The following is a 27140-nucleotide window of genomic DNA, read 5'->3' on the forward strand; positions in this document are numbered from 1 at the left end:
CAGGGCCTGTCTCCAGATGTCACAATGGGCCATCCGAACATTAATTCCCAACTAGCATCCAGAGCAATTAAGACGATATGCTGCCATCATAGCTTCGTGCTCTACAATAAGATGTAGAGAAGTTAAATCCAACAAAGCTTCAAGAGCCGCTGTGGGAGTGGTCCTCATAGCTCCTGAGATGACAACGCATGCCAACTGCTGAAGGTGAGTCAGCTGCGCCTTAGCTGATACCAGTCTAGCTCGGTGCCACCACACAATGGCCTCATACGTCAGGATAGGCCATATCATGGATTAATACATCTAATATAAAATTTTCGGCTGCAGTCCCCATTTGACTCCGAAAGCTCTTCGCACTCCCAGAAAACTGTCGCGGCTTTCTTCAGCTTGGCGTCGAGATGTTCCTTATGTTGGAATAAGTAAATTTACTATTCATATTTAAACTGTAAGGTTCAGAAACATTTTTTGTATTATAAGTAATATGTTGGATAGACTGTTTTAATTTTTAAGTTCATACGCACTGTGTGCGAATGTTGTTGTTAGATTTTAAGCGCCATGTTGACATGTTGTATGTTTTTCATTAAACTAATTAATATAAATAAATAAAAACATTTGTGATTTTATTTATATATTAAATTTAAAATCCTAAAAGGTTATGTGACCAGGACATTTCCACTGCGCTACAAAAGTGTTAAAGAATACAGAAATCGTTAAAAAACTTTTTCACGTGGCGCGTATGTTGTGTGGTGTCTAGGTTAGGCGTCTTTGCTTCTGTTCTATTGAATTATTTTACTCGACGAAATGTGTGAACAAGAAAAAGTTGAAACAAGAACCATTAATAATGTTTTCGTTAGCCCTGGTGCCCCAAACATTGAAAAATGAGATGGAAGGAATTATGAAATCTGGCAGTTTCAAATGAAAATGTTTTTAATAGATTATGGTCTATGGAACTGTATTACTGGTAATGATAAAGATGCAGATAAAGACCAAAGGGCGTTAGCCAAATTAAGTTTATCGGTGAAACCAACTTGCTTAGCTCATCTGAGAAAAGCAAGTACATCTAAAGAAGGTTGGGATAACCTAAAAAAGGCGTATCAAAGTGCCGGTCTAACTAGACAAATGTTTCTAAAAAGAAAGTTATATCGTGCAAAGTTAGAAGATTTTTCTTCCATTAGTGATTATATTTCTGGACTACTTGATATTGTTCAGGAACTTGCAGAATTAAATGTAGTGATTGATGATAGTGAAGTTGGGAGATTGATGCTATGTGGACTTCCTGACACTAAAGAACAGGTTGTGAACGGATACTGTGCAATACATACAACTATTAAAAGTGAAGAAGTCATTACCTTGTTGAATGATATTACAGATCGGGAAAAGTTGAGGGAGAATGGTGAGGAAAAAGCTTTGTTTACAAAAAATAATTTTATCAAGAAGAAGCCTTCTTTTCAATCCAATACCGAATTCATCCCCACTTGTCACGGCTGCGGAGGTAAAGGCCATATCCGTCCTAAATGCCCCAAGAGGAATTCCAAAAATTGGAAGCCTAATTACAAACCACCAACTGGTAATGACAAATCTAAGAAGAATCAAAGTAAAACTAATAATCTTTTATTTACTGCTACCGCTATGTTTGTAAGTTCTAAAAATTCTAAAGATTTGTATCTTAATAGTTGTGCTAGTAAACATGTATCTAATAATAGAGATTGGATGGTAGATTTTGATCCAGACAAAAATTCTAAATTTTGTACAGCTGATTAGGGTACCCTTATTGGCCACAGGAGTTATTCCAATTGATTTAGTTAATTCACACAATAATTCTATTAGTTCAGGTACAATAACTAATGTTATGTATGCACCCAATGCAGCTGCAAATTTATTATCAGTTAGTCAAATAGCATTTAAAGGTCATATCATTGTGTTTAGTCAAAAAGGTTTTGATGTATATGACCAGGATAAAGTTAATATTAAGGGGACTGTAAAATTTACAGGATCTGAATTTGGAGGAATTTATAAATTGGACACTGTTTCTAATACAGAAAATTTTGATAATGAGAATTTTCCTAGTACATCTAAAGAAACTGTTAATAATTTTAGCAATATTGTTGGAGATAATTTAATGTCTGTTACTACTAAGAGTAATAATGTTTCTTTATGGCATAAACGTTAAGGGCACTTGTGCACAAAGAGTCTGAATTTGTTAACTAGTATGGCTAGTGGTATTGATTACAAAAACACTGAAATGCTTTCCTGTACTACATGTATAGAAGCAAAGCAGACCAGAAAAAGTTTTCCGAAAGGTCAAGCTAGACATGCTACCTCCAAGATAGAGTTAGTGCATGGAGACTTGGTAGGTCCCATGTCTGAAAAAAGCTGGGAAGGGGCAAGATTTGTTTTTATGTTAACTGATGATTATACTCGTAAAACTTTTGGATATATTCTCAAATCTAAGAGTGAAACTTTTTTGAAGTTTCAAGAATTTAAAAGACTTGTTGAAAATCAAACAGGGCTTAAAATAAAACGCTACAGGAGCGATAATGGTTTAGAATTTTGTAATGCTCAATTTAGAGCTCTATTTAAGGATTCAGGAATAATACATGAAACTACAGTGCCATACACTCCTGAACAAAATGGTGTGCAGGAGCATGCCAATCGCACGGTTGTGGAAAAAGCTAGGGCTTTACTTACTGATTCTGGTTTGTCTAAAGCTTATTGGACAGAAGCAGTGGCTACTGCAATATATTTAAAAAATCGTAGCCCTACTACAGCTGTTAATGGGACTCTTCCTGAAGAATTATGGACTGGTTCCAAGGTTGATTTGAGCCACTTAAGAGTATTTGGATGTCAAGCTTATGCCCATATACCTAAGAATTTTAGAAGTAAATTTGATGTTAAATCGACACCCATGATTATGGTAGGGTATTGTGAACATACTAAGGGTTATAAATTGGCTGATCCCAATTGTAGAGGAAAAATAGAAAAATGCAGTGATGTTGTATTTTTTGAACACATAATGTATGGAAAGAATTCAATTTCGACTCAACCTGAGGTTATAATAGAATCAACTCATTTTATTGAGGAATTTAATGGAAATATTGGTGATGAGTCTATAAATGATGAATCATTTACCATCACTCATGATTATTCAAATGATTCTGAAAATCAAGAATCAATTGATGCATATGTTACACTTTTCTCTGATTCAGATGTAGATTATACTGATGAACTGGAGGATAGGAAAAGGCCACTCAGGGCGAGGCGTCCACCAGATTGGTTAACAGATTATGTTACCTATCAATTAGTTAGTTCTGATGAGGAACCTGTTACAGTAGAACAAGCTTTAAAGGGTAACAATCATGAACAATGGTTTCAGGCCATGCAGTCTGAATATAATTCACCTATAGATAATGAGGTTTGGACTTAAGTAGATAATCCAAGTAATAAGAATATTATTTCGTCTAAATGAGTTTTCAAGTTGAAAACAGATGCACAAGGCAATACTCGATATAAGGCTAGATTAGTAGCTAGAGGTTTTTCTCAATCTTACGGAATAGACTGTTTTGACACATTTTCCCCCGTGACTAGAACCTCAACCCTAAGGTTATTATTTGCTTTATTAGCTCAGTTAAATCTGTTTGTTGAACATTTTGATGCTGTAACTGCTTTTTTGAATGGGGAGTTGAAAGAAGAGGTCTATATGATGCAACCTGAGGGTTTTATCAAACAGGGAGAGAAAGAAAAAGTTTATTTCCTCAAATGATCAATCTATGGATTGAAACAGGCTTCTAGGGCCTGGAATGATAAGATTAATTAAGAACTATGTAAGTCTGGTTTTCAAAGATCAAAAAATGAACCTTGCTTATTTTTTAAAATTGAAGGAAAGTATATTATTATAATAATTTTGTATGTTGATGATTTCTTTGTAATTCATAATAATGTATCTATGAAACAAGAATTGTTTAATGATCTGCAAAGCAAATTTAAAATAAAGGACTTAGGAGAATCTAAACAGGTTTTAGGCATTCAGATACCTAGATATAATGATACAATTTATCTAAGTCAAAGTAAGTACATTCACAATTTTTGAAGAGATTTGTATTCTTAGATGTCAAAGGAGTATCCACTCCATTGGAACAAAATGTAAAATTAAGCAAAAGTAAAGATATCAAATCTCATTTAAATAATGTTCCATATCAAAGTTTTATTGGTTGTCTTATGTATTTGGCTATGACCACAAAACCCGATATTTCTCATGCAGTCAGCATGTTGAGTCAATTTAATAATGGTCATACCATTTAACATTGGCATCAATTAAAGCGATTAGTTCGTTATGTAAAAAATACAGCAAACTTGGGAGTTTCTTTTACAAAAACTGATTATTTTAATCTTGAAGGTTTCTCTGATGCTTCTTGGGGTGATGCTCCTGAAGATAGAAAATCTTATACCGGTTTTGTGTTTAAATTAGCCTCAGGACCAATATCTTGGGAAAGTAGAAAGCAAAGAACTGTTGCTCTTTCATCTTCAGAGGCTGAGTATATCGCAGCATCAGATACTTGTAAACTACACGAAATTTGTAAAGATTACAAAAATAATGTTACTGTGTTTGTTGACAATCAGAGTGCAATTAAAATTGCAGAGAATACAATGTTCCATGGTTGGACCAAGTATATTGCTATCAGGTACCATTTCATTAGAGAGGTGGTAGCTGAAGGTACAGTTGATCTATTGTATAAGCCAACTGATGAGATGGCTGCCGATATATTAACCAAAGGTTTGCCTAGAGTTAAGCATGAAAAATGCATTTCTGACATTGGCATGCAGATAATCAGAAACTAAACAATTTGTTATATATAATATGCATCTGTGTATTTCAATTTTTTGTTTAATTTCTTGATGTTCTAACTTTACAGTTTAAGGGAGAGTGTTGGAATAAGTAAATTTACTATTAATATTTAAACTGTAAGGTTCAGAAACGTTTTTTGTATTATAAGTAATATGGTGGATAGACTGTTTTAATTTTTAAGTTCATATGCACTGTGTGCGAATGTTGTTAGATTTTAAGCGCCATGTTGACATGTTGTATGTTTTTCATTAAACTAATGAATATAAATAAATAAAAACGTTTGTGATTTTATTTATGTATATATTAAATTTAAAATCCTAAAACCTTACATGAAAGTTTACAATCCAGGATCACTCCTGGGTACTTCACTGACTTGGAAACCGATACAGTTTTACCATAGAAGGTAAGCTGTCTTGTAGGTCCGATGGCCCTTCTCCAAGTGAACAGAACCACAGCCGTCTTCTCAGACTCTTAACTCCGAGTGCCGGCTCCCGGCAACTATTTCTCAACGAGCCGAGGCTCACCTGGGCGACCTCATGCACCTTTCCCGGAAAGAGCCGAATATAGATCATATATATATATATATATATATATATATATATATATATATATATATATATATATATATATTATATATATATATATATATATATATATATATATATATATATATATATATATATTATATATATATATATATATATATATATATATATATATATATATATATATATATATATATATATATATATATATATATATATATATATATATATATATATATATATATATTATATATATATATATATATATATATATATTATATATATATATATATATATATATATATATATATATATATATATATATATATATATATATATATATATATATACATCTAGCGGTTAATGTAAGCTCCGTTCTAAAACGGTATTATACTAACTCCAGTAGAATATACACCGTGTATTTTATTATCTGAGTAGCGCTTTATGTAGACTCCGACCAACACGTAGGATTAAGTGGACTCCACAAAAGGATAAACCATTTGTGGGATCCGTATTTACGATATTGCATATACTTCTAAACTCCTGCGATGTTGCCAATAATTGTATTAGTAGTAGATTTTCAAATTTTACAGCAGGTACATTCTGGAACTGGAAATTTATTTAAATATCCATCAATTTAATCATGGAGGAATTTGAGGACTATTTGGCTAATTTATGTAGTTAAATATAAATTGTTAACCGACATATACCTTTATTTTACTTTTTAGTTTTAATAAACAAGGCGGTAATTTATATTACTTGTTTTATATATTTTTAAACATAAGAAAGTGTCTATTATAAACGTGGAAAAGTTAAGTTTCCATTTTTATTAATTAGTATTTTTTATTAAAAGGCATTGTCACTAAAACATTTAGTTCATAAATGTACGTACATCGGATAGAGTAATCGTGTAACAGTTTATGAAAGTAGAAGCCCCTTCGGTAGGACTATAATGCTTGTTTTCCTATTAATATAATTAAAGAAAACTCAAACAACAGGAAGATCTTTGTAATTTTTGGATTACTGCAGTTTAAGACATGCAATGTTTGTTTTATAGCGTAGTTGAATTTAAACTACAATAATTTATAAATCTATCTTTAATAACATACTTTTTTACTGCCTAATTTCAATAGATATGTCGATTTTTAATTAAAATATTTAATGCATTAAAGTCGCGTAGAGATTTTCACTAAACATTTAATTTTAAAGCTATTATTATAACAGTCCAAAAAAAAAAATAAAAGTCTAGGGAATTCAATATCCCACTATGGATTTGTTTTATAGATTATCGTAAAGCGTTCGACAGAGTCAAATGGATACACTTATGACTGATACTAAAAGAATTAGGTGTACAACAACCCTAATTTTGCTTATAACTGAACTGTACGAACACACTACTGGACCATTTAAACTAACGTTAAAAGAAGATTGAAAATCAAAACGAAATATAAGTATCTGGGAAAAATTTCTCAAACGATATTAATATTAAAAGGGACTTTAAAGAGCATCTGATAAAGCATGCTAAACCTTAAGGCGACTAAACCACACAAAATGGTTATTTGAGAAAAATTATAGCTCGTTCCAGAAAGAATTGTAAATATAAACATTAATGTAGATTAAGAAGAAACGCTGAAGAAAAAAGCAGTAGCGGTTAGCCTAAATAAAGAAAGGCAAAAAGAAGATGTAATTTGATGTTTTGAAAAAATCTGATCCGAAAACTGTATGAAAAACATCTCATAGTATAGACATAGAGCGCGGCGGTGCCTCTGCCGTCTGGCGGCCTATATCGGAAACTTTTACTACCATTTGACTATTTGTGTACAATTTTGTGTATGGTTAAGTGGCACACCACAAAAAGTGTTTTTATTTTCTCTTTTGTTCAACAATTAAAATGTATTGCTATACTTCTAGATGTTCCAATACAATAAAGGATAATAAACATAAAGCACAGGGTAAAAATTTTTATTATTTTCTATGCGCTAGTTATTATAAACACATAAGCTATACTACAATTAAAAACTATGACCACTATGAAAAATATACGGTAGACTATGACTACATTTGTGCTTTAGAACTATAGTAAGAACAAGATAAAAATCTAAATTCCTTCATAATTATATTAACGAGAAGTTAATCAAACTTTTGTTCGTTACCAGTAAGAGAAAGCGCATTTCAGAATATATTATGAAAAATGTTGTTGATATTACAATATCAGATGATTCTTCTTCTTCTTCTTAAGGTGCCATGCATTTCTGCGAAGGCGTTCACCGTACATCGTCTTGTCAGGTGATATCAGATCAGATGATAGGAATACAAAAATAAAAAACAACTTACCTTTTCAAAACAACAATCAATCACTTCATTTTATCACGAAAAATTTAAAAATTGCAATGTAATTGAACCCATTTTGCGAGCTATAGTTACATTGATACTTATGTGGCAATTAGCTGTAAAGTCATTAGTCTTTCGCGTCGTATCATATTTCCCTAATATTTTTGTAGGCAAGCGGTTTAGTTTGTGTAATATAATATCCCCAATTCGTCTCATAATATTTAGTTTTCAAAACAGCTGTTAATAATTCGTTCACATTTTTTAAAGCTCTTTGCAATACATTTGCAAATAAGTCGACAGTAAGTTCTGCCATGGTATTTCATAGTTTTATTCTTATGATTATATCAGTGTTTGTTTAAAATCTATAAATAACTAGTTTAATGTTTTTTTTGTATTCCCAACATTTCTAATTAACTGCCTAATAGTCAATAATTGATTATTCACTCAATCGTTCCAGGTGTATTAGAAAAAATATTGTATATCCTAATAATTAATAGATGTATAGCTTATATATAGCTTATATCGCTATAGTTTGTGCAGTACATTTTATTATCCTTTTGTGTATGGTATGCTTTTCAGCAAGTTGGTACTTGCTCTTACTTCTAAATTGACAGATCAGCTGTTTAACTGCCTGTACTGAACTTTCTTCTTCATTTTGCAAATATATATAAAAATTAATAAAACTCTGACATACCGTTAATTAAAATATTGGATACCCTATACTATTCAATCAACGGAAATACTAAGATCACACGGGGAGAATCTGTCTCTATCTAATTAGCCTTTTTCGGTCCATCTTTGGACATATGTCTTCCCAATCCTTTTCCATTCTTCTCTGTCTGTCGGTATAGTCATCCACCTAGAGCCCACGTGCTTCTTGATATCATCTGCCCATCTCATTTGGGGCCTTCCTCTGCTTCGTTTATATTCCCACGGTCTTCAACTTATAAGAATTTTGTTCCATCGGTCTTCTTTTTGTCTTATATTGTGCCCGGCAAATCTCCATTTTAATTTTGCAACTTCTTGTCTAACATCCCTCACTTTTGTTTTCTCTCTTATCCACTCGTTTCTCTTTTTATCCATTAGTCTTATGTGCAACATTTGTCTTTCCATTGCTCTTTGGGTTTTTATGGTTATGTCCATGTTTGCTTTTGTAAATGTCCACGTTTGAGAACCATAAGTTAGAACAGGGAGTACGCATTGATTGTATACTTTAGTCTTAAGATGCTGTGGATATCTTTTGTTTTTAAGAATGTAGCTTAGTTTGCCAAATGCCGCCCATGCCAGTCTAACTCGTCTTTTTATCTCTGCTGTTTGGTTTTCTTTGTTACGTTTTATAGTTTGACCCAGATATATATAATCCTGAACTTGTTCTACTTCATCTTGTCCGATCCTCATTGTGATGTTTTCATCTGTATTTGTTATAATTTTGGTCTTGCTGTAATTCATAATAAGGCCTATCTTTCCAGCTTCTACGTCCAGTTCTTTCATCATTTCAAATAATTCTTCTCATTTATCTGTTATCAATGCGATGTCATCAGCGTATATTAGATGGTTCAAGCGTTGTCCACAAATTTTTATACCTTTTTCTTCCCATTCTAATCTTTTAAAAATATCTTCCAGAGCCTGATTGAAAAGTTTCGGTGATATTGTGTCTCACGCCTCTATTTATTTGTATTGATTTTGTTTATTCATATCCTTTAATTGTTGTTTTGGCTTCCTTATATATATTGGCTATTAGTTCCGTATATCTGTGGTCAATTCTGCTGTTAATCAAAGAACTTTTCACTGCCCAATGTTCGACACTGTCGAAAGCCTTTTCGAAATCTATGAACGCTATATATAGAGGAATATGGTATTCATTTGCTCGTTCTATAAGTATTTTCATACTTAGTAAATGGTCACTTTTGCTGAATCCCTTTCTAAAACCAGCTTGTTGGGTATCCATCGAATTTTGTCGTCAATCTATTGGTTAAAATTTTTGTTGGGAGTTTATACATTACATTGAGGAGTGTTATGAGACGGTAGTTTTTTATATCTGCTTTATCCCCTTTCTTGTGTAGGATAATGGTTACGGATTCCTTCCAGTTGTTTGGGATTCTTTTTTCTTTTAATATCTTGTTAAAAAGGGAATGTAGAGTGTTAATTACCACTTTTCCACCATATTTCAGCATATCTGCAGCTATTCCATCTTTTCCAGGTGATTTGTTGTTTTTCATTTCTTTCAATGCCTTCTTTATTTCTGATTTGCTTATTTCTGGCTATAGCTCTGAGTTGACATTTTTTACTTTAGCCTTAAGTTGGTTTTTAATTGTTTCTGGTGGTTCCTTTTTTGTTTTGTATAGTTCTGAGTAGAAATGGTGGATAATATTTATAATGTCATCTTTAATGTTTGTTTCTAGTCCGTTTTCATCTTTTATTTTGTTTATTTCACACTTACCTAATTTCGGTCTTAAGCATTTCATATTTTTGTTGTTTTGTATTACTTTTTCTATTTTTATTTCTTGTTCTTTTCTCTTATTTTTTCTTATTATTCTGCTTATTGTTTTATTGATTTCTACATATTCTATAGCGTCCTTCTTTTATCCATAAGCTTCTTTGTTTCTGTTGATATATAGTTGTTCTTTTTTAGATCCTTTTTTGCTATTTCTTTTCCTGAAGTAATCATCGTTGCTGTAAGTATGTTGTCTATTTCATCTATATCTTTGTCATCACTGTCTAATTTTTAAGTAAGTTGTTCTTTTAATAGGTCTTTGTATATCTCTTTATATTGCCCTAGTTTGTTTCTATCTACTAGATCCCAGTTTTTAATTATTTTTCTTTTCATTTCATAGTTACCGTCAACACTAATTTTTGCTCTGACCAACCAGTGATCGCTACCTGTTGTGAATCTGTTAAGAACTGTTACATTTTTAATGATATATCGTTCCGTGGACAGTATGTAGTCGATCTCATTTTTTGTGGATCCATTAGGGCTGATCCATGTCCACTTTCGTTGGGGCTTCTTTTTGTAAAAGGAGTTCATTGCGTATAGATGCTTTTCTTCTAGGTAGTTCATCAAAGTAGCACCTCTATCATTTCTCTGACCATACCCGAAATCTCCTATTTTAGTTTCTTCCTTGTTTAGTTTTCTACCCAGTTTGGCATTGAAATCTCGAATTACTAGTATAAGACGATTTTTATGTTCTTCCATAGCCTTTGATATATCTTCATAAAATAGTTCGATATCTTCGTCATCATAAGCTGTCATGGGGGCATATACCTGGATAATTTTAATTGATGTTCTTCTTATTTTAAGTATGACATAGGCTGTATTCGGGTTTCTTCTTTTCGTCGAGTTTCTGATAGGCCTATGATATCTCATTTTATGTTTGTTAATTCTTCTTCCAATTCATGTACTTTTTCATCCGTAGACATTGATCTAATATTGTATGTCCCTATTGACAGGTTGACGGATTTTTTTGATTTATGTTGTGTTCGTCTTAGTGGGTTTTTGTTTTTATCTATCAAAAGCGAATTATTGCGTCTCCCAGATACTTTGAGGTGTGGGATAATATTATGGGTTATTTCTGGTTTCATCATCATTTACACCGAAATTACTAACAAGAGAATTCTCTTACTTCCACATGTTCAAATTGATATATAGTACCAACAGATGCTAGTTATATACCATCAGTACTAATAAAATGAAAACTATCAAATTAATGTCAATTTCATTGAATAATCAAAACAATCGAAAATATATACCAAAACAACACAATAAAAGTAAAAGTAGAAGAAGAACTAACCGACCCTATTGAAGCTGGTAATGGGATAAGACAGGGAGATTTAATGAGTCCTCTATTGTTCAACCGGATTATGGATGAAATAATAAAAAAGTAAGAAATAAAAGAGGATACCAAATGGGAGAAAAACAAATTAAAATAATCTGCTATGCAGACGACGCAATACTATTCTTTCAAAGTGAAGATGATTTACAACGTATGCTACACCAATTTCATATAACCGCCAGAAAATTTAACATGTTAATTTCCTCAAAAGAGACAAAATGCATGGTTACAACAGCAAGTTTACTAATATGTTAATTGGAGCTGGAAGGTCAGATAATAGAACAAGTAATGGAGTTTTAATATCTAGGTATCATATTATCTAGCTACGGAAAGCTCGAATCTTAAGTGGAAGATCCACTGAATAGAGCAAACAGAGCCGCAGGCTGCCTAAATGAAACAATATGAAGAAATAAAAATATCGGGAAAGAAACCAAAGGCAGAATTTACAAAACAGTTATCAGACCAATAATGACATACGCAGCAGAAACAAGACCTGACACAGAGAGAACAAAAAGGATGTTAGAAACAACAGAGATAAAAACACTTAGAAAAATTGATGGTAAGACACTATGGGACAGAGCTAGAAGTACAGATATAAGATGTAGATACAAGGTGAAGAACATCAAGAACTGGTTAAGAAATAGAAGAGTAGAATGGAAAGATCATATAAGCCGAATGACAACAAATGGAGTAGTAGACATGGCAAGAGACGGTTACCCAATAGGAAGACGATCAGTAAGAAGACCACGAAAACCATGGAACGGCAACTTACTGGAGACACATTGAAAAACAGACAGAGTCATGTCTATATAAAAAGAAGAAGAAGAAGAAGAAAAAGATACACAGGATTGACAGGATAAACAATAAAATAGCTGCAAGAAAGAGAAAATGAATCAGTCATATTAATGTAGAATAGCAGAGGACAGAGTATTTGTCATAGCCTTAGACAAGTGTCCAATTGAAAAAAGACCACAGGTCGTTCAAAAAAGACGGAACTCTAGAAAGAAAATAGAATAGATTTAAAAAAAAAAAATAAAAGCATAAACATGTCTTTTCCTACTCTTATAATATTGAAAATACGCAAATAGAACCTTGAATTAAAATGTAACCTTTGATATCTGTGATAAATTCATCACCTGAACAATGGCGCCGATGTATGAAGTTGAAATTTTTTACACCTATTTTAACTGTTTATTTTTTTATTATCTATATATGAGTTACGAACGATATCACAAACCTATTTATTTACCACAAACAGGCTCTTTAATACCTTAAATTATTACTATACAAATCTGATTCGAAATATCGTCAAACAGTAATACACGGCATGTAAAATTTAAATTTTCAATAAAAAGTAAAATATTAGGCATTACTTATGGGGTTCAAAGAACGAGCCTTTACGAAAATTTAAGTACTAAGAAGATCACCACAATCGGGCATACCCAGGGTAATGATTAAATAATTAATCGGCTAATTCTTCAGTCACCCCTTTAATATGATTTTGTTAAATTGGTCCTTTTTAGGACCAACTATTCTAATAACATATGTTTATAACTGTTAAGGGTATATCTAGAGATCAAGAAACTTTGCTTTACTTAAACTTATCAGACATATGCGCTAAACACGAATCTGACTTATTTCTAATGCAGGAAACACATATAGGGCCTAACGTAGGGTATTTGGTATAAAGCTTATCGCTGAAAACCACATTATAGATATAGACATGCTATCTCTGTCGAAAAAAAAGCAAAGAATAACTCAAAGTAAGAAAGGACAACACCAGTCAGCTTTCAGAGAACCTTTCAACGATGTTGAGCTTGGATCCACCATTTACATATTTAATGAAAAATAATACAACTACCGACATTGAGGATCTGAGCACAAAGCTTATTACGAAATCTAGACCAAAAACACCACAATGGCTTATCCGGATGATGAACAACTGTATTCAAATTATGGAAACACCCAAAATCTAGAGACAAGCCAAAGTTGTTACTTCGCTTAAACCTGGCAAAAACTCCAACGAACACAAAAACTATCGGCCAATATCTTTATTTTGTCAGCTATTTAAAATACTTTTGCACAAGATCGTTAATATGATTTCACCGATATTTTAAGAAAAGCTCAAATTAAAAGACAAAAGTGGCTATAGATAGGGAAGATCATGTACATTACAAATGCTAAATCTTACCCAACACGTCAAAGACGGGTACGAAAAATATCGGGTATCAGGGGTGGTATTTTTCAATCTAAATGCCGCTTACGACACCTTAAATTACCAAATAATTCTCGAAAAACTATATGATATCCCCTTAGATAACAAACTCACTTATATTATTTGCGTATGCCTACACAAGAGAATATTTTTTGTATCACTCAATGTTAAGAATAGCAGACGAAGAACGGTCTCGCTTGGGGTAGCATAAAAGCACCTACACTGTATAACATTTACCCAAACGATCAACTTATACCAGTAGATAATAGGACTAATATTATAAAGACGATACACCTATTATTGCACAATAAAAATAAACTATGAATCAATTTTCAGCCAAAACCCCTGAAAAACTCATGTGCGCTCCTCAATTTCCCTAACATAGACGCTTTCACAAACTGAACATCCAATAATGTCATGAAATTGTTGAACTGTAGACTTCCTATAAATTTCTTGAAAATAGTTTGTATCCCACGGGATCAGTCACAGATCATTGTTTAAAACTAAAAGGTAAATTGAGGACCAGAAATAATATTCTTCGCAAGCTTGTCAGCTAAAAATGAGGCGTACGTCCTTCCGCCTTTAAAACATAGACGCTTGCACTATATGCTTCTGCTGCCGAATATACCTTGATAGACAAATTAACCATTCTTTCGTTTTGTGCACAACACTACTACCCATTTTAACACAAAAATATCTATTGCAGCACTTAACCATATTTATTTTGAGATAACCTTCTATCGAGATATAGTATACGAGATATCGAGTATACAAATAAGACCAGAACTAAAATAATAAAAAAGCTTTATACAAGATATCGCAGAAGAGTAGATGAAATAAAAGTAGTTTTTATTAATCGGGTGCTTACATAAAACGTACAAAGACATACTCACGTAAACAAAATACATTACGAAATTTCTGTAATAAAAAAAAAACATCGAATTCGGCATTGAACTAATAAATTATATTAAATAAAAAAACAATATTTCTAAAAATGCAGAACAAATAAAATTTTCTATGCAAGCGAACATTCCATTAAATAATAAGCCGAAATCCTCTTGTATCTATATACCTGTTTTTTAAAGAACCAGTTACCTTTTAGTACGTAGTTATACCAGGTAATAAGATATCCTCTGTTACACAGTGTAATGTATATGACATTACACTGTCTACAAATAGTAGATAAAAATAAGGAGCCCATATAAACCGTTCAGGGTATATGTTGAAAATATACGGTATAATCGCACAGTTGCCAAACTCTCAGAGCTTACTTAAACCGATAAACGTATGGTTCAAATATACAATGAAAAAGATCTGAACGACCCCTATAATATATACACGTGAACTAAACGATATACATTTATGATACAGGGGTATTTACGGGCTCCAAAAAATTTTTATAAATTATTAAACTCTACATGTTGATGAATCGACAGAACCAATATTATGGAATGGTCAAGTAAGCTCCGTATATCGGTATCCACTTGACCACGGAGCTCAATTAAACCTGAATTTTAACATGGCGGAGTCCACTTTATGCCGTAGATATATATATATATATATATATATATATATATATATATATATATATTATATATATATATATATATATATATATATATATATATATATATATATATATATATATATATATATATATATATATATATAAATCCGTAAAATAGTTTCGAAACACAATTCAGATTTCTGCCTTAATCTGAGCCTTCTAAAAATTGCAAGGCAAAACAGAGGTTGATAAAGATGTTAATAGAGACATGGGGAAAGTTTCCTTTACCAGGGACCATACCTATTATTGGAAGGTGAAATTTTATACATATAACATTACTTAAAGCATGTATGTTTTTACCTACCTGATATGTCCAGTAGGAGTCTAGTCTAAAAGAACATGGTGTATTTGGTGAAAACAATGGTGAAAGTATTTCAAGAGCTGTAGGGCCATCATATTTTTCTTCCAGCTCAGCCTCTTCCTCTGCAGTTGTGGGCAAAATGCATTTATATTTTTCCTTATGTGCAGAAGTGACTATAATAGATTCTCCTATAAGTTCTTCGGCTTCAAGTAGTTCTCCAGGAAAATTTATGTTATAGATAATGGTATCATCAAATCCTTTGATATCATTTTGGACAGCAATTTGCCAAATAAGGGTAAAAATCACAAAGGGTCTTTTCATGACTCTAGTTTTTTTACATTATCCATACGTTTGAATTTCGTGTTTATCTATGGATTTACGTGACAGGTAATCATTTGCTCTTACTTTAAAAACAAACTACATGGCCACACTGTCAATACGTCACCAATTGTTTCATTTCTGTCTTAGACTGTTGTACTATTTAGCCACATCAGTTAAGTTTTAAGTTTTCTTATCACATAGAATAGTTAATCTAGTAAGTTTAGATTTAGACATCTTATTTTATATTGCCAAAAAAGTTTACAAAATTAATGATTACAAAATTATATATAGAATATGTCTATATTCATTGTAATAAAGTGAGGAAAGAGTCAGTGACATGTTTTGGGGAAAAAGGAGAATGGATTAGGATTATTCAATGACTGGGATTATCGGATTAGTGTTGCAGCATTGAATAGAGAAAGACGAGTTGCAATACTACCAAATGCACTGGCAGATGCACAAGGATGCTAGCCAACACATAAAGAAAGAAGAAGAAGAAGAAAGGAGAATGAATGATGGCGATGGACTAACTGACTGACTAACCTAACCCTACATTTATACATAAACACAATAAACAGTGCATGAAAAATATTGCTCTTGCTTATAACCAAATAAATTATTAATTATCAGTTTATTAGAATGCCACAAAAAATTCAGATACGTCTCGCTACTCACAGGGTAAATCCATCAGTTGCTCCAAATAAAAGATATCCAAAGATATTTACTCCAGGAGAAGTTATAACTACCCAAGATGAATTTATGAGGTAAAATCAGATATATTTTCTTAATCCATTTTAAATAAAGTAGATTGTACGATTAATAAGTTTGCAACCGACGATTAAATTTGTATAACGTCCCTGTTCAAATGTAAAAAAAGATTATTTTAAAAATTATTTTACACAAAATTATTGCTTTTAGAGGTCATGGAACATATGAAGAGAATGGAGGACTAAAAGCTTCAGTAGCAGGTGTAAGAGAACAAGTTAATAACCTTATATCAGTAAGACCTCTCAAAAGTAGATATAATGGAGAAATAGGCGATGTTGTAGTAGGACGGATTACAGAGGTTCAGCAAAAAAGGTGGAAAGTAGATACCAATTCAAGACTGGACTCAGCTCTGCTATTATCTTCAGTAAATTTGCCGGGTGGTGAATTGGTATGTGTTTACAACTTAATAATGCCATAACAAATTTTTGAACATGGGCAGCTCTGTTGTACATAGGTGTGTTGTGGGTAATTAAGTGTATTAAGGTATAATAAACCTTTAGTTTAACATTGACTCAGAACTACTAAGTGTAAGTGTAGAGAAGCTCTACTAGGCAAATTTCATTCTTGTCAGAATCTTCAAAACAGTGACCTAGGCTATACTTTTTGATTTTGCAGTGAGAATCTAACTCACATCATTTGGTACCAAAGGTAGATATACTCACATAGGTATGAGTTCGTTAGGAGTCTATTTATAACTTAGTATATTATTGGTTATTTATCTTTCATGTTGACTATTTTTTAGAATAGTGTTCTAATAGTCACAAAATTTTTTAAAAAGTAAAACTATGCTGAACCTGTTTGATGCAACGATAATTATTTACTAGTTTGAGTTAAAAAGTCGCTAGTGGCTTATATACAAGAACTTAAAGAGTTTTCAAATTTTTTTTTAAACTGTAAAACTGAACTAACAAAAAGTAGTTTTTTTTTCATGGAAACTATTGTAAACCAGTTGGCACTGTATTCACAGTAACATTGCCCATATCCAAATGTAGCTTGTTTCATCTATTCCTTTTAGATGAAGCACTCTTTTGATTGCTTCTTATACTCGGTTCGCTATTCCCAGTCCGAACTGTCTAGTGAATTTAGTAATTATTTTTTTGCGAAGTTAGTTACTTTTTGACAGAATAAAAGTGGCTGGAAATTACTATATAACCAAGCACACATACTCATAGCCAATATTAATAGTAAACAAACTAAATAGTAAATAAAATAGAACTTTACAAATTACCGACAATCAATATTTATTTATCTGCACCATATAATAAATAGTTATGTTAAATTATAACAACTGAAATATATTTTTTACATATATACTATCAAAAATATTATGGGTTTAGTATACACTTCCACTATTTATACTAATTTTTTTCTAATGAAAGAAGTCTGTAATAAAAGTTTATTTAAGCTGTTAATACTGTGAGCTAGGAACTTCTGTGTTGTAGGTTTAAAGCTATGAATCTGTCAAAATATGTCCGAGTTAAGCGAATGGACCTTACCTATTGTATAGGTTTATTAAAATCCTTTATAAAAGGTATATAATTAAAAAACTCAATCTGGCTATGTCATAAAGACAGAACGTTTTCGGAATCCATATTTCATCATCAGTGTTTAGGTATACATGTTTAAAGCCACTAAATATCTGAGTAAAAACCCGATAAAAGTTGTAGGTTAAAATTAGGTTTACATTATTCGAGTTTATGTATTTAGATATTAAAGTTACCAGTGGATTTGATAACATGGCAACATACGACTCTACATGAATTTGCTGGTCCTGAGACAAGGTGTCTACGAGGAGTTGATTGATGTAAACCTAATTTTAACCTACAACTTTTAACAGGTTTTTACCCAGATATTTAGTGGCTTTAAACATGTATACCTAGACACTGATGATGGAATATGGCTTCCGAAAATGTTCTGTCATAAATGACATAACCCAGTTGGGTTTTTTAATTATATACCTTTTATAAAGGATTTTTATAAATTTTTTGTGATACATGGTATACAGCCAGCTACAGGAATTTAGTTTCCTTGTGGATTTTATTGTATAGCTGTTGTTGAATGCTTCCCCTATATAGAGAAATACATCCAAAAGCACCTCTTAATTTTCCATAACATACTCCACACTCTGTATAAAATGGTGCTGTGATGTTTTCATGCACAGTTCCCACTTGATACATATAGTGTCCCAGATGTGTCAGAGTTTCAACCAATACACCATCCTTAAGGTGCAGTTTTTTCTTGGGTCTTCATTATGAATGAGATTAGACTTATCTACCGCAGGGACTTAGCTTTTTCCTGTCCTATATATAGGGTAAGTCACCACTAACGAGACGGAAGATTACAGCGAAACAGTAAAAGATTTTAAAATTTTTTAAATTTATTTAATTAGTATGTAGGTTGATAAAGGCTACATTTTAAGATTATTCTGAAATATACAGGGTGCCACAATAAAGCGCGACGTTTCAAAGTTATATTTTTTCTTATGGAACACCTGTATTTTATGGATTTTCTAATTGTCTGCAAAAAATAAGGTAGAGTTTCCCAAGACTTCCCTATACCTATGTACAGAGTGTTCTGAGTTATGTCGAATTTTCTTAAAATGTAAAACTTTAAACTAGAACTCATTCTTAATTTATTTAAGCAATTCTAATAAAATTACTCATACATCTAAATAGCTGGAAATTGGTCGAATATGTTTCGTAATTAATTATTAAACATTTATTTACAGGGTGTTGAAAATTTGTAGTTTCATTATTGGATTATTCAATGTGTAATATAAGGCTTATTTTAAATGGAACACCCTGTATATTAATGAATTATTAAATAAAAAAAAATTTCTCTTTCGAATGATATACGGATATCCTATAACTAGGACTGATAGTTTTGCTGTAATTTAAAATTTTGTTAAACAGAAATCGATTTCAAATATTTATAATTGTTACTTTTGATTTTTAAACCCATCATATTGACATATTGTTATAAACGAAACCAGTGTAGTTGTAAATACATTTTTTGTAAATAAATTAAAATTTTTAGGTTTTTGGATTTGTATTCGTTGGGAATAGGATAATTAGTATTAAAATATGATGAAAAGAAAAATTTGTTGAAAATCTGATGTTTTTTAGATTTTCTACGATTCATCAAGTGAAAGGCAACTGCGCAGAGATTACAGTTTTCAAAAATGATGTAGATATTAACGTTATGTTTAATTTTTGTATTATTTTAAGTATTAAAATAAGTTTAATATTTAAATAAAAATAAAACTGTAAAATATATTAATTTCTTTGAAATCATAATAATAGATGTACCTATATCTTCTTACGTGCTTACGAGTACACACTCTTTATTTAAAAACAATTAATTACATAACGAATCAGAAAGAACTTTAATAAAACAAATAATACAAAATAAATAATGAGCATAAATAATACAAAATAATCCAAAACTTACTATAAGTAAAAAATGTTCAGGTATGTAACAAATGTTCAAATTGCTTGACATTTCGTGCAATAGAATAAGCGATTCTATCTTCGAATGATTTATTTACATTATTTAACATAGCAGGAGTTATTGAAGCAAACGCGTTTGTAATTCTTAATTTCATGTCATCTCTAGTAGTAGGAGGTATAGCATATACAATATTTTTAATATAACCATTTAAAAAAATCCATCTTGGTTAGTCCTGGTGACCTAGGGGACCAATTATATGAACCACCTCTACCTATCCATCTGTTTTTAAATTTTCTGTTAAGGTAGTTCCTAACATCACGTCAGAAATGAGCAGGAGCTCCGTCCAACTGGAGCCACATTTTTGTTCGTGGGCTAAGTAAACGGTAAGAGATAGGGAGAAGGTTAAATTGGGGCAAAGTTGCGTAATCAAAAGCGCAATAATTTTACACTAAAAAATCAAGGATATCTTAAGCCGTTTTAAAAAAAATTATCAAAAAACTAAAATTTTCCGATTTGGTTCTTATTTATTTTCGAAGTTATTAACAGACTAAGAACAAAATTAATAACACTTTTTCATTGTCGCTTTTAATGCTCTATTAAACCGCTATAAAAATTTTTATATCCGACGTTTCGTCTTTTTGGAACCATCATCAACTTCATTTTTTTCAATAGGAATAAATTCAGTTTTCTGTAGGTTTGATATTATCTTTTTATTAGAAATTCAACGATCTATAAAACTTTATTGTTAGACAACGTTTCGACGCCATAAAACCGTCTTCAATGAAATTAAATGGAAAAATGAAAATATACAGGGTGAATCAGGTTCTTGTAGTAGGACTTTACAGTAGACCTTATTTAGTGAAAAAAAGTTTTTATAAACATATGTTGTATAATGCTTTGTTTCTGAGATACAGGGTGATAAAGTATAAATAATTTTTTAGTTTTTTGCAAATATCTCAAAAATGGTATTTACAATTGACTTCTAATTTTACAATTATTAAAGCGGCATCCAAACTTATCTAAAACACAATCTATATTAACTCATCTTATTATCAATCAGTGGCGTGCATCGGGGTTACTAGTTGCACAATTTTAAATAGAACTTCTACGCCACTACATATTTGGCAACATTTCTAAATTTTATTAAATTCTCAATCAATTTTACATAAAAATGCCTGTTGTAAAAATGTCGTATCTCTTTTAGTTTTTGAAAAAAAACAGGAGTTAATCATTCTTTGCAGATATTTTTTTAAATGCAAAAATTTATCTTTTTTAATATTTGCTGTTGGTAGAAGTTAATAGTAAAAATATTAAAAATATTAAATTTTGTACAAAATGTTATTATTCATCCATAAGAATATTATGATTTTTACTATTAACTTCTATCAACAGCCAATATTAAAAAAGATAAATTTTAGCATGTAAAAAAACACTGCAAAGAATGATTAACTGCTGTTTTTCTCAAAAACTGAAAAGATACGACATTTTTACAACAGGAACTTTTTATGTAAAATTGATGGAGAATTTAAAAAAATATAGAAAAATATGCAATGGCGTAGGAGTTCTATTTAAAATAGTGCAACTAGTAACCCCGATGCACGCCACTGATTGATAATGTTGTGAGTTTATTTATGTTTTAGATAAGTTTGAATGCCCCTTTAATAACTGTAAAATTAGAAGTCAATTGTAAATACCATTTTTGAGATATTTGCGAAAAACTGAAAAATGATTTATATTTTACCACCCCGTATCTCAGAAACAAAGCATTATACGACCTATGTTTATATGAATTTTTTTTCACTAAATGAGGTCCAGTGTAAAATCGTACTACAAAAAAAACAGACTCACCCTGTGTATTTTTATTTTTCCATTTAATTTCACTGAAGATGGTTTTATGAAGTCGGAACGTTGTCTAACAATAAAGTGTTATATATCATTGAATGTCTAATGAAAAGATAAATCCAAACCTGCAGAAAACTGAATTTGGTGCTATTGGAAAAAATGAAGTTGATGATGGTTCCAAAAAGACGAAACGTCGGATATGAAAATTTTTATAACGAGCATAAATAGAGCATTAAAAGCGACAATGAAAAAGTGTACAAAAGCAAAAGCACACGACCCCTATTCCCTATTTAAAAATAAGGGGTGGAGGAAGTGGAACGGTGAGGTTTGACAAATGACAGATGTATGTACCGTAAAAATATGTCCGCCTTAGATCCAAAATCGACCTGTTTCGTTTCCTTAAAATATAATAAATACTGCCAAATATCGAGGTGGACTGTTTTCCTTGGCTCACATTGTACCACATAATAATTCAATATAAATTTCGCATACCTGAACTATCACTGTATCCTCCATTTTGATTATTATTTTTCTCAACTAACGTCATTTCCAAAATTCTTGCTTTCCTATCGATCTTTAATGTAAATTATTGAAAAATATAAAACTATTTCTTTACGCTAGTCTCCGATAAGTCTACCGTGATTTAATGCTTAGATACTAAAATGTTATTAAATTAACAAACAGTACGAGCAAGAACAAATCGAAATCCTTCTTATAACTACAAGTGACTGAAACATCGAAATAATAATTCTTACTGTGTTATACAGAAAAAGGCCGTAGAAACCACTAATCTCATATTTATCGACAACACTGTATGGTCCTCACTTGATGAGCTGTGAGGAAATATACACGTAAAGTTGTCCTCACTTTGTGTGCATAACTAAAAAATATATACAGTCTCACTTTAACAGCTGCTATAATGGCCTCACTTGTGTGGCAATATACTTGAACAATACGGGACACATATACGTAATTTTTTTTGTGTATATTGGTCATTTTTTAATTGCTATTTACTTGTCAAGGTCACTATGAAGAGTTGAAACGATGATGTCTACGTTTTCTACCGGTCCTCACTAGGTGCGCGTATTGTCAGGACCTCACTTTGATATCTGTGCATAATTACATATATATATATATATATATATATATATATATATATATATATATATATATATATTATATATACATTCGTGGGTTTAATACTATAACTAGACAACTCAAAAATTGCTCTTTTGAGATAATTGCAAAAATAGTTAGATGTTCAATTACAGCAACATAATTGTAACGTATCTTACTATTTATTCAAGTTGAAGTTACCCATCCCGATATGTGAGAAAATATTTTATAAAAAATTTAAATTTTAATTTAATTAATTAAAATGCGAGATATCTAGTTTTAGCACTGATTAAATTACTGTTTTGTGAATTAGCTGTAAAATGAAACTTAATTAAAACGGCAATTAAAAACCTAAAAATGCTTTTATTTATATAGTAAATACATAGGTATAACTAATGTAAATTATAATACAAAATGTGCAAAGTAAAAAATATGAAACACAGTTATAACTCAATCGTATTTTATTCATCAAATATGGCAGATTTGCATAAAAACCGTGGTAGTCTTTGCTTATTGCAGGAGGGGTGGAGGAAAAAAGCCACAAGTTGTTATACTTGTGGCTATACGCTTGTTTTGCTATACACTTGGGTGTTTCATAAAAAAGTTTGCAATGTTTGGTGTGAAGACCGCCTGGTGATAATACTGCAGTCTACGACTTGAAGCTGCGGATCCGTAAAATTCTCTTTATACTTAAATGTAGAAGGATCATTTCCCTCAAATCGGATAAAGCACATCTTTTGCCAATGCACAAGCTGACCACTGATACTTTTTTTTTCTAATCATAAAATTTGTCTGGGCAAACTTTTTCCAGTCGTAGAAAGTAATATCATCAATGACCGCGTAAGGCTTGTCTCCTTTTTACGTGCACTACGGGCTATGGTTTTCCAATCACCTGGCCAATAAGCTTTTCCTACACGCTTGAATTCTGATCCAATAGCCGAGTGCATTAAATCGCACTCCATTTCTGAATGCCCTGACGTCAGAAATTTAAGATCGATTGTTTTTAATTTAAGGCGACAACAGAATGCATACACATACACGCCATAAACTGATTTAAAGTTTGGCCACCGCAACGATCACTAAAACAGCGAATATCTTCAACATTTTTTTGTGACAGAACTTAGAAGTATTGGAACAGGCAGGATGCTATGTCACAACTACCTCTACCTCCTTCACCCTCATGCCACATGAAGCAAATCCCTTCTTTAGAACCCACGTCATATACTGTAAAGTTGTGGGTTCCTAATCTACGTTTATAAAAAAGTGCGTTGTTAGTGGGGTCACTGGGCACCATGTAGTTGAAGATCAAAGTTAATCGAAATTGTTTTTCCTTTCGACAATATTGCCTCTTCCTTATCTTTTCTCTCCTTGCGCTATCTTTTTTAGTTAAGTGTTCATGGTGTTCAGATAGAGGTGTCTTATTTTTATCAAATGCGACACAAACGACATTGATCCTTTCTAGGACGATGGAAGCCCAAGTTGTACTCAGTATTAAAAATATTTCTATAAGCTGATTCTGTAGCTACTAGTCGATATTTTTCTTCGCAGCATTTAACATACAAGCGGTACATTAGTTGAATATTTAAATCTGAAGACAGATATTTCCTGTCTGTATCAGATCGAGCGTAATGGGATGGTACAACAGGGAAAGACTCAATGTGATCTTTTATAGCTTTCCGTAGCTCAGGGACTAGAAGTGTTTTAATGTGTCTTCCTCTTTTATCGCCAAAAGTGGTATTCACTGATGACCTTATTGTCAAAGCTACATCAACAACACCCTTTTTAAGTCCTAGGATGTTTAGAAACATTGTCTTACATACTTTTTCACGTACCCTTTTTCATGTGCGGTAAAGTTTCTCTTAGATGAAGCAGTCTTTGTTTTTGTTGCTACCTTATCAGAGTTGCTATGGATAAAATCTCGTTGCCATTCATAATTTCCCAGTGTCCAGAAGAAGAGAAAATTTCCTGTCTACTCTCAAGAGATATCTTTGTTTGGCATTTCATTCGACGCTGGGATTTACAAGGTGGTCCAATTTCTATTCTTGATTTCTTAACACCTTTTGAACCAATATATTCTTGCCCATGTGCTCTTTGATATTTTTTCAAATTTCTCTTCCATTTTTCTGGTTGACGTTTTCGCTTTCTTGGTCTTTCCGTATTTTTCAGATGCTCCTGCATTCCTTCCAAAACCGGCTGATGATTAAATGACATCTCTTTTTGAGAACTGCTTGAATCACTTTGACTACTGTCACTTTTCTGGTATTCTGATCCATTGGGAGAAAAATCTAAAAACAGCAAGACAACGTTTTAAAGAAAAACAAAACATATCTGTCGGTTGGTTGTAAGTCGGCACTGTTCAATCCATAACTAAAATAAAATCCTCAAATCTTACCTTGTTGCTCTAATGATGTTATTTCTTCGTATGAATCGTCATGCTTATTGTTACGAAAACGATTGTCTGACTGGTCTATGCTACAAAAAATTTTCTCTTTTTGTAGAGTTTTCAAGAGCTAATTCTTTCTCAATAATACTGTCATCTGATTAAGAAAATTTTTATTAGTTTTAATAAATGAAGGGTCTAACCGAAAAAAAGTCTAGATACTGTGGCCTTCAAATTAGTATATAAAAATGTTAATAGCCGTAAGACCTATGTGTACCGACAATTTTTAAAGTATTACTTTGAAAAGATTACAAACTTCATATCGCTCCTCTGAAAACCTCGAAAATGAGAAACTTTTTCTATGAAATATATATATCCCGGTTTTTGGAATGGTGTATAAAATAATCAATGAATAGTTTAAAAATCTATGTTACTGACAGTTTTTAGTATAACCTTGTTTTAATCCCTTGTTCGAAAAGAGTCAGGTAACTCTAAAGAGACAGCATTTCAATTTTCAGTAGTATTTTGAATTTCTGTGCCGTATAGTGGATTTCTATGTGATACTAAAAAAATTATGTCCCCTTGTAATTTCCTGATTTCTTCCCCTTTCCCGATAAATATAAGGGATAAATAACATAGAACTAAAGCCCCTGGAACCCCAGTGTTCACTTTAACACACTCTGGTTGGTCCTCAAGAAATGATCACACCCAGCTTAGAGAACCCCCTTGAATGCCTATTACTTCTAATTTTCTAACAAGTATTTGATGGTTGACAGAGTCAAATGTCTTGTTGTAATCACAAATACCCACAAGGCACTCCCTTGTCTTGATCATATCGTGCATTGCATGTTTATAAATTTAACTGCTGTAAGACCTGTTGGTGGGCTGATAATAATTCGATAACACTAAGAAATTGCAGCAAAAGATTTAATAGGCAATACTAAAAGATCTTAAAAAAAACCGAGGGCACAGTTAAATGTCTATAATTTTCCATTTTTTTTTTCTTCGTTCGTTTTATGTATGGATTGGATTTTTCCTGTTTTTCATACTAAATAAATTAAAGATTTAAGAATGGTGTAGGGGAAAGGATGAGGTAGCTGGTTCGATGATTTAAAAGTAAATATTTGAAAAATTATAGTCTCACCTTCCTACATTTGTTAGATAAAAAATAAATATAAACCTCAAAGAACCAGCGACCAATAAGTCGCAAAATTGCGGATTAGTAATAATGTAGTGAATAGTAAAATTGAAAATAAAATAATTAAGATAAGAATTAAGGTAGAAATATTTTCATTGTGTTATTTACACAAATAAATAGTATTATCGGAATTGCCAACAAATCACCCTTTTTAATGATAATAAAAACATAAATGTTCATAAAATTCACAACTGTTCCGCTTAATTGTTCTTAACACTAATCAAACGCAATTTGTAGAACAAATAAGTTTATAGTTTGTTGTATATCCGGCAACCCTGTAATTTGTCGGACCGGCATTAATCAAATGATTAATGACACAAAAACTGTCGATTTTCTTCTGTATGAAAGAATCATTTCAGGTACTTACATATTAGATGCACTAACACTGAATTTAATATAGTTAACTATTTAATAAAATAAGTTATACTTAAAATCT

At 31.6% G+C, this 27140-nt stretch overlaps 2 protein-coding genes across 2 annotated transcripts in view; one reads left to right on the forward strand and one right to left on the reverse strand.

The window, feature by feature from the left end:
* The window catches only part of LOC140450820 (endoplasmic reticulum lectin 1), a 37396-nt gene extending 21330 nt beyond the window's left edge, over window positions 1-16066 (reverse strand). The window contains exon 1 of the mRNA XM_072544495.1: window positions 15633-16066. Coding sequence (XP_072400596.1) covers window positions 15633-15950 — 318 coding nt within the window. The 5' untranslated portion in view covers window positions 15951-16066. The remainder of the gene's footprint in view (window positions 1-15632) is intronic.
* Window positions 16067-16496: 430 nt separating this feature from the next.
* Rrp4 (exosome complex component Rrp4) overlaps window positions 16497-27140 on the forward strand; it is a 31104-nt gene continuing 20460 nt past the window's right edge. The window contains exons 1-2 of the mRNA XM_072529393.1: window positions 16497-16714; window positions 16869-17106. Of these exons, the coding sequence (XP_072385494.1) occupies window positions 16590-16714; window positions 16869-17106 (363 nt within the window). The 5' untranslated portion in view covers window positions 16497-16589. The remainder of the gene's footprint in view (window positions 16715-16868; window positions 17107-27140) is intronic.

This window comes from Diabrotica undecimpunctata, chromosome 1, assembly GCF_040954645.1.
Source record: "Diabrotica undecimpunctata isolate CICGRU chromosome 1, icDiaUnde3, whole genome shotgun sequence".
Taxonomy (NCBI): domain Eukaryota; kingdom Metazoa; phylum Arthropoda; class Insecta; order Coleoptera; family Chrysomelidae; genus Diabrotica; species Diabrotica undecimpunctata.